The sequence below is a fragment of the Oryza sativa genome, chromosome 7 (assembly GCF_034140825.1).
Source record: "Oryza sativa Japonica Group chromosome 7, ASM3414082v1".
Classification (NCBI taxonomy): domain Eukaryota; kingdom Viridiplantae; phylum Streptophyta; class Magnoliopsida; order Poales; family Poaceae; genus Oryza; species Oryza sativa.
In genome coordinates this window covers 5,029,860-5,043,478 of record NC_089041.1, presented here as the reverse complement: position 1 = coordinate 5,043,478, position 13,619 = coordinate 5,029,860, and the positions used below count along the sequence as shown (strand labels likewise).

The 13,619-nt window shown below is 45.8% G+C and overlaps 2 protein-coding genes across 2 annotated transcripts; one reads left to right on the top strand and one right to left on the bottom strand.

Moving 5' to 3' along the window:
- The first annotated feature begins 666 nt into the window (after positions 1-666).
- On the top strand, positions 667-4,334 carry LOC4342627 (mitochondrial import inner membrane translocase subunit TIM14-1). Its single transcript, XM_015789719.3, has 3 exons — positions 667-885; positions 1,709-1,887; positions 3,914-4,334. Exons 1-3 carry the CDS (start codon positions 883-885, stop codon positions 4,068-4,070), a joined length of 339 nt encoding a protein of 112 aa, XP_015645205.1. The 5' UTR covers positions 667-882; the 3' UTR covers positions 4,071-4,334.
- A 6,835-nt stretch (positions 4,335-11,169) lies between these two features.
- On the bottom strand, positions 11,170-12,910 carry LOC4342626 (AAA-ATPase At3g28580). The gene has a single exon (XM_015792288.3). It carries the CDS (start codon positions 12,869-12,871, stop codon positions 11,321-11,323), a length of 1,551 nt encoding a protein of 516 aa, XP_015647774.1. The 5' UTR covers positions 12,872-12,910; the 3' UTR covers positions 11,170-11,320.
- Between the last annotated feature and the right edge of the window lie 709 nt (positions 12,911-13,619).

Genomic DNA, 13,619 nt, shown 5'->3' with positions numbered 1-13,619 from the left:
GAACTAAGTGCATACGTATAATCCCATAAACCTGCATTCGCTGTTGGCTATCCAAAAGCGCATAGGTCTCAACGGAGTACCCAATAGGCCCGTGCTCTCGACACATAGGGACAACAAACCCATAAACCTGTGTGTCTGTAAGGGCATCAGCAACATTTACTATCCACATCGGTATTAGCGTGGGCCCAAATGACAAGCGGCAATAGAGGGAGACGTGCTTCACATTGCTTATTTCTGTGAGTTCGCAGTAAGGTGGGGTCCATGGGGTAAAAAAAATCGTAGCAAGGACAGAGCATGCATGCAACGCTGGGAGAAGCAATGCTTTTGCTGTAAGAAAACACTGTGTACATGCATATACTATTTCCTTGCTTCCGGCAGTAGTGGTATGACCCGGTCGTAGTTATGTACTAGCCCCACAATGCTTAATACCACGTAGTAAAGGTGTATTTATTGCTTACGACCCGATTTGTGAGCACGTTGCTGATGCCCTAACATCGGAAACACTCACTCAGGGACCTGATTGTAAAATACGCAACAATTACAACAGGGACCCGATTGCAAAATGTTTGGGCCCCTAACACTGCTGCCGATCCCAATTAGGGACTGGATTGCAAAACAGCCCAACGAAATGGGCCGCATCACTAGCTCTCCAGAAGACCCAACTCCGAAGCAGCACAAGCCCAAGTAGGGTTTCCTCGCTCCCACCTTCACCCACGAGGTCTCCGACGCCGCCGCGGCCGCCGACGACGACGACTACCTCCGGCGACCGCCGGGGCGGCCTTAGCGCCGGGTACCCTGCCGCCTCCGCGTAGCCGAGCCCTATCGCGTACCCGTCCCTCTCGCGCCTAGTGCGCCGGGCTGGCCGGTGGCGGAGTACCGGAAATGGTGATCTCTTCTCCCTCTCAGAGATTCCAGCTTTGGTTAGTGGCTCGTGTGTCGTTTGCATGTGCTAAGATTGGATTGAGTTTTTGTTTGAGCAATCCCATCCGTAGGGTAAGGGAACCAGGTGCAGCTATAGAGGGAATTTTCCAGGTGTTGCACTGATTGCTAATGTGAAATGTTGAGCAATTTTGGAGTCAGGGGTGTGTGTGGTAGATGTAAGATTGGGAACTTTGTTGGTAAATCTGTTATTATTCCGATTGAAAGTTAAAGCTCAGATTACTCTGCTCTGTGGATTTGTTGAGCCAGTTGCTTATCTGGGACTTCGGTAATCCAATTAGAGTAGAACTTGGTGGGCATAGTCAATCTGCACGAATTGTTACTAATGATCATGGAAACATCTTAGTATAACTTACATCATTTCTCATCCTCCTATTACTATTGGTATGAAATTACATTTTGGGTGCATTCACTGCATGGTTTTAAGTATTAATCAGCGGGTTGTCCGAAACTAAGAATGAGTGTAAATTGGCATTGGTTTGATTTATGTTTGCAATGCAGCGGCAGTTTTCTAATGACCGTGTTGTTTTCGGTTATTTTTGTAGTTCGCAAAACAATTTCCTATTGTCTTCTCCATGCATCCTACCAGTTTGTGCTTATTTACTTTCTAGCTTCTGGATAATTTTATGATCTCTAAATGTTTGATTTCAGTTTAATGCATGAATACAGAGTGCCAATAACAAAGTAGAGGCCAAAAATGGATGCGCAACACGACAAAGTTAGTTATAAAGTTATAGCGATTTAATACTTCCATATTTAATTTCTGCAGGCTACACCACTCATAGCAGGACTCACGGTTGCAGCGGCGGCCCTTGCTGGTAGATATAGTATCCAAGCTTGGAATGCTTATAAGGCAAGGCCTGTAGTTCCTAGGATGCGCAAATTCTATGAAGGTGGCTTTCAACCTACAATGACTCGAAGAGAAGCTGGTTTAATCCTAGGTGTCAGGTAAATATCATATAGAAGCATAGTAGTATCTGTAGTACAGTCAATGAATCTTTAATGTTTATATTTGTATTAGCACAAATCTACTCATATATCTAGCTTCACCCCATCCCCATGTCATTGATATTTTGTTGAACTGATGCACTCATACTCATGAACTTTTCCTGATCCCTGCCCCCCTCTTAACTCATAGTAAGATTCCACCCATCCCAAGCCTCCAATTTGTTGGCCAGATCCTCATAAACAATGGAAGTACACATTTCACAGAAATGTAGGGAGTTAAGGACTGTAAGGCCGATGCAGTAAAATCTGTGAGATGCTTGTTTTCTGTATGGGGAGATATTGTTGAACATCATTGAGGGGTACTCATTAAACTTCTAAAATAGACACAGGATTCATAGCTGTAATTTTACTGTAATGAACACATCATAGAACACAGCTAGTTGCAAAGAAAACAACTCTTCCCTTCCCAAATACAAATAGTTCTGTAGCTCTCGATGTTTATGTATTAGACATGTCATAAAAGTATAGTTTTAGAAGCTGAACATGATCATTCTATCATTTTAGATGTAAGCCTGCCAATGGGTCTAAATCCAATCCAAAACCAATCCAACCCAACACCTGCCGAGGCAGCCCACCAAACCAATCCACACCATTTTCCCATTTATAAGATCCAACCCAAACCAACCCACAAGCACTTCCAGGCCAAACTAACCCAAACCATTCCAGCCTAGTGGGTTCAACCCATTTTATATCCATGGGTTCAGTCCACGTACAGTCCAATCTTCATCAATTGTCACCACTCGCCATCGGGAGGAAAGGTCCAGGACGCCGCCGCGTTCGCAAAGATCGAGCAGCTCGTTCCCCTTTCCCTCCCTCTCCCTTCGCTTTCTCTCTTCCTTCCTAGGGCTTCCCCTCCTCGGCGGCGCTTCACATCAGCGGCGGGGGCAAGTTCGGGGACATGCTGATCGAGGAGGAGTTGGTCGTCCACGACGTGGTGGTCGGTGTCGGGCTGAGCGGCGACCGCGGCGGCGGTGGCGGGACGGCGGCGGAGGCGGAGGCGGAGGCGCGGCTTGGCCTTGTCGTCGTCGTCAACAACGGCGACGGCGGCGTGGTGGTGGAGCGGCATTGGGCGGTTCTAGAAGGTTCTAGAAGGGGGAGGGCGCTGCTACGACTACGAGCTCTGATATGAATCTGCGTCTTAAGTGTGCTTTCTAGCTTGTGTGTGTGTGTGTCTAAGCTTGCTTTGGGCTTAAGCTTTGGTTAAGCTTCACACACACTTCGCTGGCTGCTGCTGCTGGGTTTGGCTTTGTACTGATCACTGTATTCAGAGGCCATTAGTGCAATCCACTCGTATCCATGGGTTGAATCCATGGTTACAATCCATTTTGGACCATAAAGAATTGTAACCACATCCAAACCAACCCACACCGTTTTTCAATGAATCCAAACCGCTCCAGTCCATTCTGAGTATTGCCCCATTTGAATCCAACCAAAGCCAGTCCATTTAGAAATCCAACCCATTCCACCCATTTACATCCAGTCCATTAGCAGGCTTATTTAGATGGATTAGTGGAATAGATGGATCAGTCTTGCATTTCACCCATACTATGTGGGGCAAAAAGTACTGAGCTACTGGTAACAGTGCACCTAACTCCCATTAACTAACCTATCTACCAAGAGTCAATTGAAATTTCCCTGGTAAATTAGCTCCTTTGCAATGATATGCTTTCTTTTTAGTATGCTTTCTCCATTGATACAGAAAGGAATTGTTATCAGAGGCGTAGTTTTCTATTCTTGAGAGAGACAAATATGTGTTCTGTCAAATGTACTCTTTTAGCACCTATAGTTTGAATTAAGTCCTGTGTTTGTCCCTCCAAAGTTGAACACTTCAGATCAGTCATTCCTGCATTTGTGAAGTCCCTTTTTTTAATTCAACAGTTTTTATTTGGTAACTTGCAATTTGAGATTTATTTACGTTTCTTTCTTTCATTAAGTTGTTGTTCCTTTCCTCCTTTGATCCCTGCAGGGAAAACGCCCATCCTGAGAAGGTAAAAGAGGCGCATAAGAAGGTCATGGTTGCTAACCATCCAGATGCAGGCGGTAGCCATTACCTTGCTTCAAAGATCAATGAGGCCAAAGATATTTTGTTAGGGAAGACAAAAGGAGGGGGGTCAGCCTTTTGATTATTACAATAATAATGCACCATATGTTCTTTCAATGAAATGGTGAATTTTGGTATCTGTAGTCTGAGGACTTGAAAGGTAGGCTTAAATCTTGATGCGTGACTAGAAATTTATGGACAGAAAATGTTAGCAGGTCTGTCCACTGTTTGACATTTCAGTGCCCGGTCGTGTTCGCTCAACTGGTTATCGAATAACTGATATACATGGAAATGGTAATACCTGTACGATGTATCATATCTCTATTAGACCTGTTGCATTTTGGTAGCTCTTCGGTGGACTTGAAATAAGCATGTACTATCATTATTAGCATCTGTGCAGATGTATCTCCTGAGATCACAAAAACCATGGTCAGGTAAATCATCACCGAACTTTTGTTACTTCGAGTTCATTTGCTCGCCCGAGTTCTGAAGATTAGCACACGACCATAATATGGTTTTGATTCAGTAGTTTATACATGCAAACCAACAATTTTTTGTGCAGAAGATCTAAGGTCTGAAATTTGGCGGATTCAATCCAACGATCGTTCGTACGTTGTAATGGTCAGGCTTATATAATTGAGGATGTGTTAGTACGGTGATCGAGGATAAAGTGATTACTCATGCCGATTATCCGCACGGGAGGGAATGAAAGGAGAACAACTTCTTCGACTGTAGTAGAGACATACTCCAATAAACGTCAAACAAATATAAAACAGCATGGTTACAGCAATCCATATCTTATGGTTCTTTCTCTCTCTGTTTTTTTTTTCCTATGCAGAAAAGGCAAGTAGTAATAAATAAATAAGTAGAGTAAAAAATAAATTTATACACGCTGCCATTGCTACTGTTTGATGGATTGATCATTCAGTCGACTTTCTTTTATATATATAATAAATTTTATTTTTATACAATGAAAGCTTTATTGAGAAAAAAAATCAATCAATTACATCAGGATGAGTCATCCATCAGATCAAGAATGAGATCAGCTAGCACTATTGACCATCCTATCCTAGCTACTAGCTTGCTGCTGCTGCTGCCGCCTGGTCCTCCTCCAGCTGCTGCTTCTTGACGTCGGCGAGCAGGACAGCGACTATCATGTACATGCACCAGACGCCGAGGAAGAAGTTGAGAAGCGACAGCGGCGCCGCCGCCTGCGGGGAGCCGAAGACGCGCTCGGCGACGGCGTCCTTCTTCATTGTCTCTTGAGGTGGTGACGGGCGGCGGCGCGACGTCGGGGATGTCGATGGCGACGTGGGGCGGCGCCGCAGCCGTGTTTGAGGCGTTGGAGGAGGAGGCGGCAATCGGGACGGAGAGCACGGCGGGCACCATGCTGCCGCCGGCGAGCGACGCGCGGATGGTCCCAGCTCGGGCACGCCGCCTGCGTACAAACTTATAGGCGAGCCGTTCCGTCAGTCCGAGTCCGACATTGAAGCCAACTCCTTCATTCTAATCCCAGTCGGAATTTCCAGTGTTTATAATCTAATCTTTTCACAATAAAAGTATTACTCCTATATTGCAAAATTATTATTATTGTTGTTGATGATGATGATGATGTTTTATGTCCAATGTTTATTGATGCACACAGACCATGCATACTCTCTCTTATACAAGTATTTTGAATAAAACGATTGGTGCGAAAAGTTAACATTGTCATACATTATAAAATGTAAAATGAAGGGATTACATGCAAACCAACAAACTCATGGCAGATGACCTAACGTCTGAATTTTGGCAGATTCAACGGGTTTCAGGCTTTCAGCAGAGTTTTCAACGGAGTTCTCGAGCATGTATCAGAGGGTTCCAACGATGGCTCGTGCGTTGTCACGTGTCAGGCTTATATAATTAAGCATTTTGCTAGGAGGGTGATCGACTGTAACAGAGAATGTATGAATATGAACGTATACACGAAAGAAATGGAAGGAGAACGACTTTGCTTCTACCGTAACAGAGATATGAACATCAAACAGATATAAAACAGCATGCGTACGCCAATCCATAGTTTGTGGGGAGGTTTTTTTCGCCTAAGCAAAAATGGCAAATAGTAATAAATAAAATAGAGTAAAAATATAGTAAATTTATAATCAGCTAGCAGTCGACTTATTTTTAATATAATGAAAGTTTTATTGAGAATCAATCAATTACATATCAAGATCAAGATCAAGATCAACAATGGGCTAGCATGCATTAATTATTGACCATCCTATCCTAGCTTGCTGCAGCTGCTGCTGCTTGATCCTCCTCCTCCTGCTTCTTCTTCTCCTCGAAGTACTCGAAGCGCAGGACAAGGTACAACCTGTACATGAGCAAGACGCCCATGGCGGCGTTGAGAAGCGACACCGGCGGCGGCGCCCGCGGGAACACCTCGAGGCACAGCATCGGCAGCAGCACCACCACGTAGAAGACGGCCACCACCCTCACGAGCGCGCCCTCGGCTGTGCAGCGGAAGAACCCGAGGACGATCCAGCAGAACTCCGCCATGGCCACCCGATCCTGCAGCCGCACGCCATTGCCGCCGTCATCGACGACGCCGGCGTCCTTCTTCTTCATTGTCTCCGAGGTGGCGGCGGCGCGACGTCGGGGATGTCGATGGCGATGTGGGGCGGCGCCGTCGCCGCCGCCGCCGCAGCAGCAGCAGCCGCGTTTGAGCCGTCTTTGGAGGAGGAGGCGGCAATCGGGACGATGGAGAGCACGGCGGGCACCATGCTGCCGCCGGCGAGCACCGTCGTCGGGAGGTCGTCGGAGAGGGAGTACGGGAGCAAGCAGCTGGTCGGCGACGCGCGGATGGTCGCAGCTCGGGCACGCATGCATACATCTTATAGGCGAGCCGTCTCGTCAGTCCGAGTCCGACATTGAGGCCAACTCCTCCATTCTGACCCGAGTCGGAGTCTCGGAGATTCCAGCGTTTATAATCTAATTAATCGTTTCAGAATATAATAAAAGTGTTATATATTGCAAAATTATATTTTGTCAGAAACATCGTGAACTACTCATTGGCAAGTACAAACAAGGAGAAAATATAATAAAACCACATAAACAGTACATTAAAAAAAGGGTAGAGGTTGAGCTGAGTTTAGATGAATTTTACATGTTGTATGTCTTAATTTCAAGTTGGTATGAATCAGTCATAAATTTTAGGTTTTAATATGTTTAAACCATTTTCATAAATTTAATTTGATTTGTTGCATCATCACGTTTCATATCTATGCTAGAAAAGAATTATGGCATCAATATATCTATGCTAGAAAAGAATTATGGCATCAACCATTGGGAGAGGGAGCACCAAATAGTACCCATACGTCATCGAGAGGGATGCCCTATTCACCGTGGAGTAGGGGCAGGACCTGGCCTTTGGCTTGAGGCCTAGGATTGGCAACCCATTAAGATTGAGAAATTTTCACCATATAGTCACCATGCAAAGCCCATCTCTCCTTGGGCTAGCCCAGGCATTGGGCCAATCCTGGGTCCTCCCCTGCTATGGATTGGGGAATTTTTTTTATTTATATTTTTTTATTAAAATATTTACAAATTTTTTTTTGTTTCAAAAATTTACAAATCTAATCACCTGCCACCCTTTGGAAAAAATCGTCCTGCCAGAGAGCGGCAAGGGACCTAAATGCAAATTTTCCAGCACAACTTGTTAGCTCTATAATTTTACAATTTAAAATTATATTATATAAAGTCAGATGAAATAAAACTTTATATCAAAATAGTAGAGCTCAAGGAGATCTACAACTTTGTAGTTAATAACTTTTTCATTTAAGATGTTTTAGATATTCAAATATTCGTTACAAAATATAAAACACATTTTAAAAAATCTCAGATCTACATCTCAAACGACATTGGATGGAGATAAACTTTATATAAAAGTTGTAGATCTTGATGAGATCTATAACTTTGTAGTTTATCACTTTTCCATTTAAAATCATTTGAAGTATCGAATAAGCATTATTAGTTTTTAAGCAATTAAAACCGGTGGAAAGGGTTTGAACACAAATAAAAATTTTGCATTTAGGTCCCTTACCGCCCATTGGGAGGGCGATTTTTAAAAATCGCCCTTCTAGAGGGCAGCAGGCGATTAGATTTGTAAATTTTCGAAACAAAAAATTATTTTTGCAAATATTTTAATAAAAAAATGTATAAATAAAAAAAATTCATGGATTGGGTGCGCTGAGATAACCTACGAGAATATGCGGCTAGGTTTAACTCATCAAGATCAGACAGCCAGGATCATTTCTGATATGAGGGACCATGTAAGACGCCATGTAGGTGGCCATGACGGACAAGATAGGGATTTCATCGAACGCCGAAATGGCAAAAGGCGGGATAGGACACCACAAGCGGCTTCTCGGATGACAGTAAAGTTGGTGTTCTGGTGGCGTTGGGTTTCGAGAGGCGATGGTTGAGATGTGTCGCGTTAGAAAATGACTGTCAAATTTTGTAGGTTTTGTAGTAAACATCAATCCTCTTATTTGATTTGAGAAATAAATCCGACTCCCCAAGCATGCCTTTGCGCCTCTAACCCTTATCGGACTGTATTTTGGACGGGGCTCCCATCTCCTCTACAACGGAGACATGAGAATCCTCATGACACAGGTTGAACCTACCTGAAACAGTTGCTCCTACATAACAACCTAAAACCACATGCCACATAGTAGCGCTGTAAATGGCCACAATCTTTATCACTGAATTTCTTTCATCCTAACCTTAGCCGGCTATATGACCGTTTCGGTAGACGTGTGGCGATGTGTTTGCACGTGCGTAATTCCTCTCTAAACAACAACTGTGCGGCGTAAAGCATCCGGCCTTTTATCTCTCAACCCATCTGCCCATTTGGCATGTCCACCTCAGGGGAAGGTAATAGGAGAAAGCACCTGCATTGGCGGTTTGTGCTGGCGTGCAAAATAATTTCAGGTCTCTCTACTCTCTGGTTGTAGTAGGTTGCTTCAGGTGTTCTTCACCCAAAGTGATCATCAATAAGTGATCCCAAGTTCAGGAAAGTACAGCAGAAATAAAGTTGATTTAGACGGGATGCATGGCCAAATTAGAGGGAGTTTAGGTGGCAAACTATTTTCTAGTACACACCTCAATCAATTGCGACATTGATGGGATTTATTTTTCTATTATGTTAGGCTCTTGTGGAAGCTAGTTTAGCTTTTGTTTTCTTTCCGCACATCGAAACGAGAAATATCATTAACTTATGACTAATTTAATATTAACTATTATGACTTAAAAGTAGGTTTATTTGATTTTTTTTAAAAAAACTTATATATAAAAACCTTTTGTAAAAAAATATATTTCAATAATTCGGGAAATGTGTTCGCTGTCTGTTTTAACAACTCACACGAGATAGTGCGATGTTTTTATTGATAAAGCAGAAAAAAAATATAAATCTATAATCTTGGAATACCATAGCCAGGAAAAAAAACCACACCATATACCTACAACCAGATCTCGCTACTGAAAGGCAAACAGGCACGACACCTATAAGGAAAGGACCTTACAGACAAGGCCTTCAAGAAGGGATTGAGACCCGAAAGTGCCACCGTCATCCGTCTTGGGAAGCCAAGACAAAGTTTTCACGTGAAGAAATCCTATTTAGGAGAGCAGAGATCACACAACAACACCCCCAAGAAGAAAGCGACGCCCGTACATGTCGCTGTTGCTGGCCCGAGCTTTCGCTCGTGAACTTTCTGCCCTCCCGAGTCAAAAAGTCATTTGCTGGAAATAGCAGCCCGCCAACCGTACACCTTCGATGCGCAGCTACCACACCAGCGCCTCGTCGCTGGTCGGCCATCAAGAAAGAGCTTGGCCATCGACGCTTTCTGAATCCATTCACGCAGTTGGGTTGGAGAGGGAGAGAGGGAGAGAGAAGAGTGGATCCCCTCTTCTCCGCACTAGCCTACCAACGCGGTCATCAAGAGGACAAGAGCTCATGCTAAATGAGAGAGTTGCAAAAGCTAAATGAGGAAAACGAACGCACCAATGACCCCATATAGAAGAACCAAATCGCTGATGTACCTCTTGGATGATCGGAAATTTGATCTCAAGTCAAATGTTAAACCAATCTTGCAAGAGTATAGGTTAGCATTTTTCTTTCTTGAAAGGAACTGAGCTTTACGAAGTCTGAGCGGCTTCAAACGTGAAGGACTATTGTTGCAAACAGTTTGAACTATAGGACTTGATGCTTTAAACTCGATTTAACTTGCATGTTTGAGAAAAAAAAAAGGAATTTTTCAACAAAGTTGGAAATGAAGTTATGTTGAAGTCAGAGGGAATGCAAAGTTTACACCGTTTTCAGAAGAAATTATAGCTCGGCAATAAGAGAAACATTTTAATAAGTGCAGTAGTATGACTATCTTTTTTTTAAGAGAAAATTGGAACCATGCCATTATAATTTTGTAAAGTTTAAGATATGTCATCCTGACCCACATGTCATTGACTCATGTGGGTCCTACATGTCATTGAGATACCGATGGCATATCTTAAACTTTACAAAATTATAATGGCATGGTTCCAAATTACCCTTTTTTAAACAACCCACACAGAATAGTGCGACGTTTCTATTGATAAAGCAGAAGAAAAATACAAGTATATAATCTATAGACAGGGAAAAAAATATACATCCACACCACGCGTTTACGTCTGATCTTAATGCTAAATACAGGACAAGCACACAACACCCCTAAGAAATGGGTCTTCTAAACGACGCCTCCAAGGAGAAAACGACGCCAATAGCACTGTCGCCGCCCGTCTTAGAACAGGACGTGGTTTTCACCTGAAGAACCCACTGAGAGAGGAAAGAAAATGCAGCAACGCCCCAAGAGGAAAACGTCGCCCCCAGCCCGAAGGCTAGGCTCAGTAGTATGACTATCATATTTAATTTAATTAACTAAAGAAGAATAAAAGGTTTTCTTCGACCAACCCACGGCACTAAAAAGTGACAACGTTAGAAAACCCCAACAATGACATGAGGCAAAGGAGAAAGTAAAACAACAGTCAAAATTTGTAGGCTTCGTAGTATCAAACCCCTCATTTGTTATGAGAAATAATGCCTCGTATTAGTTTGATTTTAGAAAATTCTTAGAAAAAAGAAGCAGAAGTTCCATCGATCCATTTTCATGTGTCGAGCCAATTTTTTTTATGTTTTTTCTTAATTAAAACTAAAACTAATACACTAGTTAATCATGTAAGAATAGTCAAATATCTGTGACAATCTAGCACAAGCGAAGTGAGCAAGTAATCCAAGTAAACATCAAATAAGTCAACATTAGTCTACTCCTCGTCGTCATCGCCGTCGACCTCCTCTTCCGCCGCCGCCGTCGCCGCCGCCTTCCCTTTCGCCTGAGCCTTGTCGGCCTTGGCCTTCTCGAGCTCCTTGACCAACTCGGCGAGGCAGGTGTCGGCGTTGTCGCCGGCGGCCTTGGGCGTGAGGTTCTCGGCGACGTCGGCGGGGGTCATGTCGACGTCGCGCAGGAGCGCCCGCACGGCGTCGAACAGGTGGTGGGCGTCGATGCCGAGGTAGACCTTGGCGAGGAACTTGAAGGCCTCGAAGCCGCAGTAGGACATCTCGATGTGCTTGTCCATGCGGCCTCGCCGGATGAGCGCCGGGTCGAGCTTCTCGACGTGGTTGGTGGTGAACACGATGATGCGCTCGCCGCCGCACGCCGACCAGAGCCCGTCGATGAAGTTGAGCACGCCGGAGAGCGTCACCTTGCTTCCCTCCTTGTCCTTCTCCTCCTCCTCCGATGGCGGCGACTCCTTCTTGTCGCCGTCGGTGTCGTTCTTGGCGGCGGCGGCGTCCTTCTTCTTCTTGTTCTTGCGCTTGCCGGTGAGGTCGAGGGAGCAGTCGATGTCCTCGATGACGATGATGGACTTGCTGGTGGTCTCGATGAAGAGCTTGCGGAGGTCGGTGTTGGTGCGGACGGAGGTGAGCTCGATGTCGTAGATGTCGTAGTCGAGGTAGTTGGCCATGGCGGCGATCATGGTGGACTTGCCGGTGCCGGGCGGGCCGTGCAGGAGGTACCCCCGCTTCCACGCCCTCCCTACGCGCGCGTAGTACTCCTTCCCGTTCCGGAACGCGTCGAGGTCGTCCATGATGTCCTTCTTCCTCGCCGGGTCCATGGCGAGCGTGTCGAACGTCTTGGGGTGCTCGAACACCACGTGGCTCCACACGCTCTCGCACCACCCGCCGTCGTCCCCCCAGGTGTCGCCGGCGAGGTTGGTGAAGAGCTTGCGCTGCCGGTTCCTGACCATGGCGGCGCGGCCCTCGCGGCGGACGTGGGGGAGGTACTCGCCGAGGACGACGTCGCGGTCGCGCTCCAGGAAAGAGAGGCGGTAGAACCGCCGGTCGGCGCGGGCGGCGCGGCCGCCCCAGTAGAACCCGCCGCCGGCGTCGTCCTCCCGCGGCGGCGTCGAGTAGGCTAGCCACCAGACGGTGACGCCGCCGCGGAACACGTCGGCGACCTCCTCGCGGTCGGCCATGGAGAGGACGAACGCGTCGGGGTTCTTGGCCGGCTCGGCCCGGAGGTGGCGGACGCCGGCGGAGGCGTCGCAGGTGGCGCGGTGGAGGTAGGCCTGGACCTCCCTGTAGGCGTCGCTCCGCTTCATCCGGCCGCCGTCGTGCTCGGCGACGGTGACGGTGAGGTAGGGGTCGACGACGGCGGCGAGGCGGCGGGCGTGGCGGGCGAGGTGGCGGCCGACCAGGTGGTGCAGCTGCAGCGACTGGAGGCTGTTCCACACCACGGTCCACAGCACGGCGGCGAGGCTCAGCACGATGCCGGAGTTGACGCTGCTCCACGCCGACGCCGCCTGCGAGGCCTCCATGGCCGGCGCCTCCGAGCTCTGTGTGCCACAGTGTGCGGTGTCTCTCTCTCTCTGGATTGGGTGTGAATTTATAGAGGGGGTTGCTCTGCTCTGCTCTGCTCTTCGTTTTGGTTGCTCTGTTTGTTTTTGAAGTGTTGGTTTTGAACTTTTTCTTTCTTTCTTTTTTGTTTTGAAAAAGTTTTGGGCGAGTGGTCATGGGCAGAGACGTTTTTGACCATCTTGTGTGGATGAAGGAGTACACAAAATGAATCTTGGCAAGCAAGTATCTTGCTCCGTTTGCTTCAGGCGGTTGGGAAAACGAAGCAGTACATTAACGTGTGATTAATTAAATATTTGCTAATTTTTTTAAAAAAAATAGATTAATTTGATTTTTTAAGCAATTTTTGTATAAAAATTTTTTACAAAAGACACACCGTTTAGCAGTTTAAAAAAGGTGCGTGCGATAGACGAGAGAGAGGAGTTGGGAACCTGCTCAAACTAACAGAGCCGCATATGCTACTACATGGTCAGAGAAATATTTGTTGGACCTGAGGTGTTTGGTCGGTGAATGATGGATGGACCTAAATTGATGATAATTATTTGAGGGTATAAAGGAATGAGCAAGATATTATAGAGTTAAAATGGTTGATTTTAAATAGTTCGATGAGAAATGCTTGATGATTTTTGTTTTGGCAAAATTCGTAGCAGTTAATGGCTTAAAATGTATGCCCGTAATAATTCATCGCCCATTCCCTAAAAAAATACAATA

Coding starts and splice junctions, on each gene's coding strand:
- LOC4342627 (XM_015789719.3), top strand. Junction 1,888..3,913: donor GGTTTAATCCTAGGTGTCAG/GTAAATATCATA, acceptor TGATCCCTGCAG/GGAAAACGCCCATCCTGAGA.
- LOC4342626 (XM_015792288.3), bottom strand. CDS start 12,871: ATGGAGGCCTCGCAGGCGGCGTCGGCGTGGAGCAGCGTCAACTCCGGC.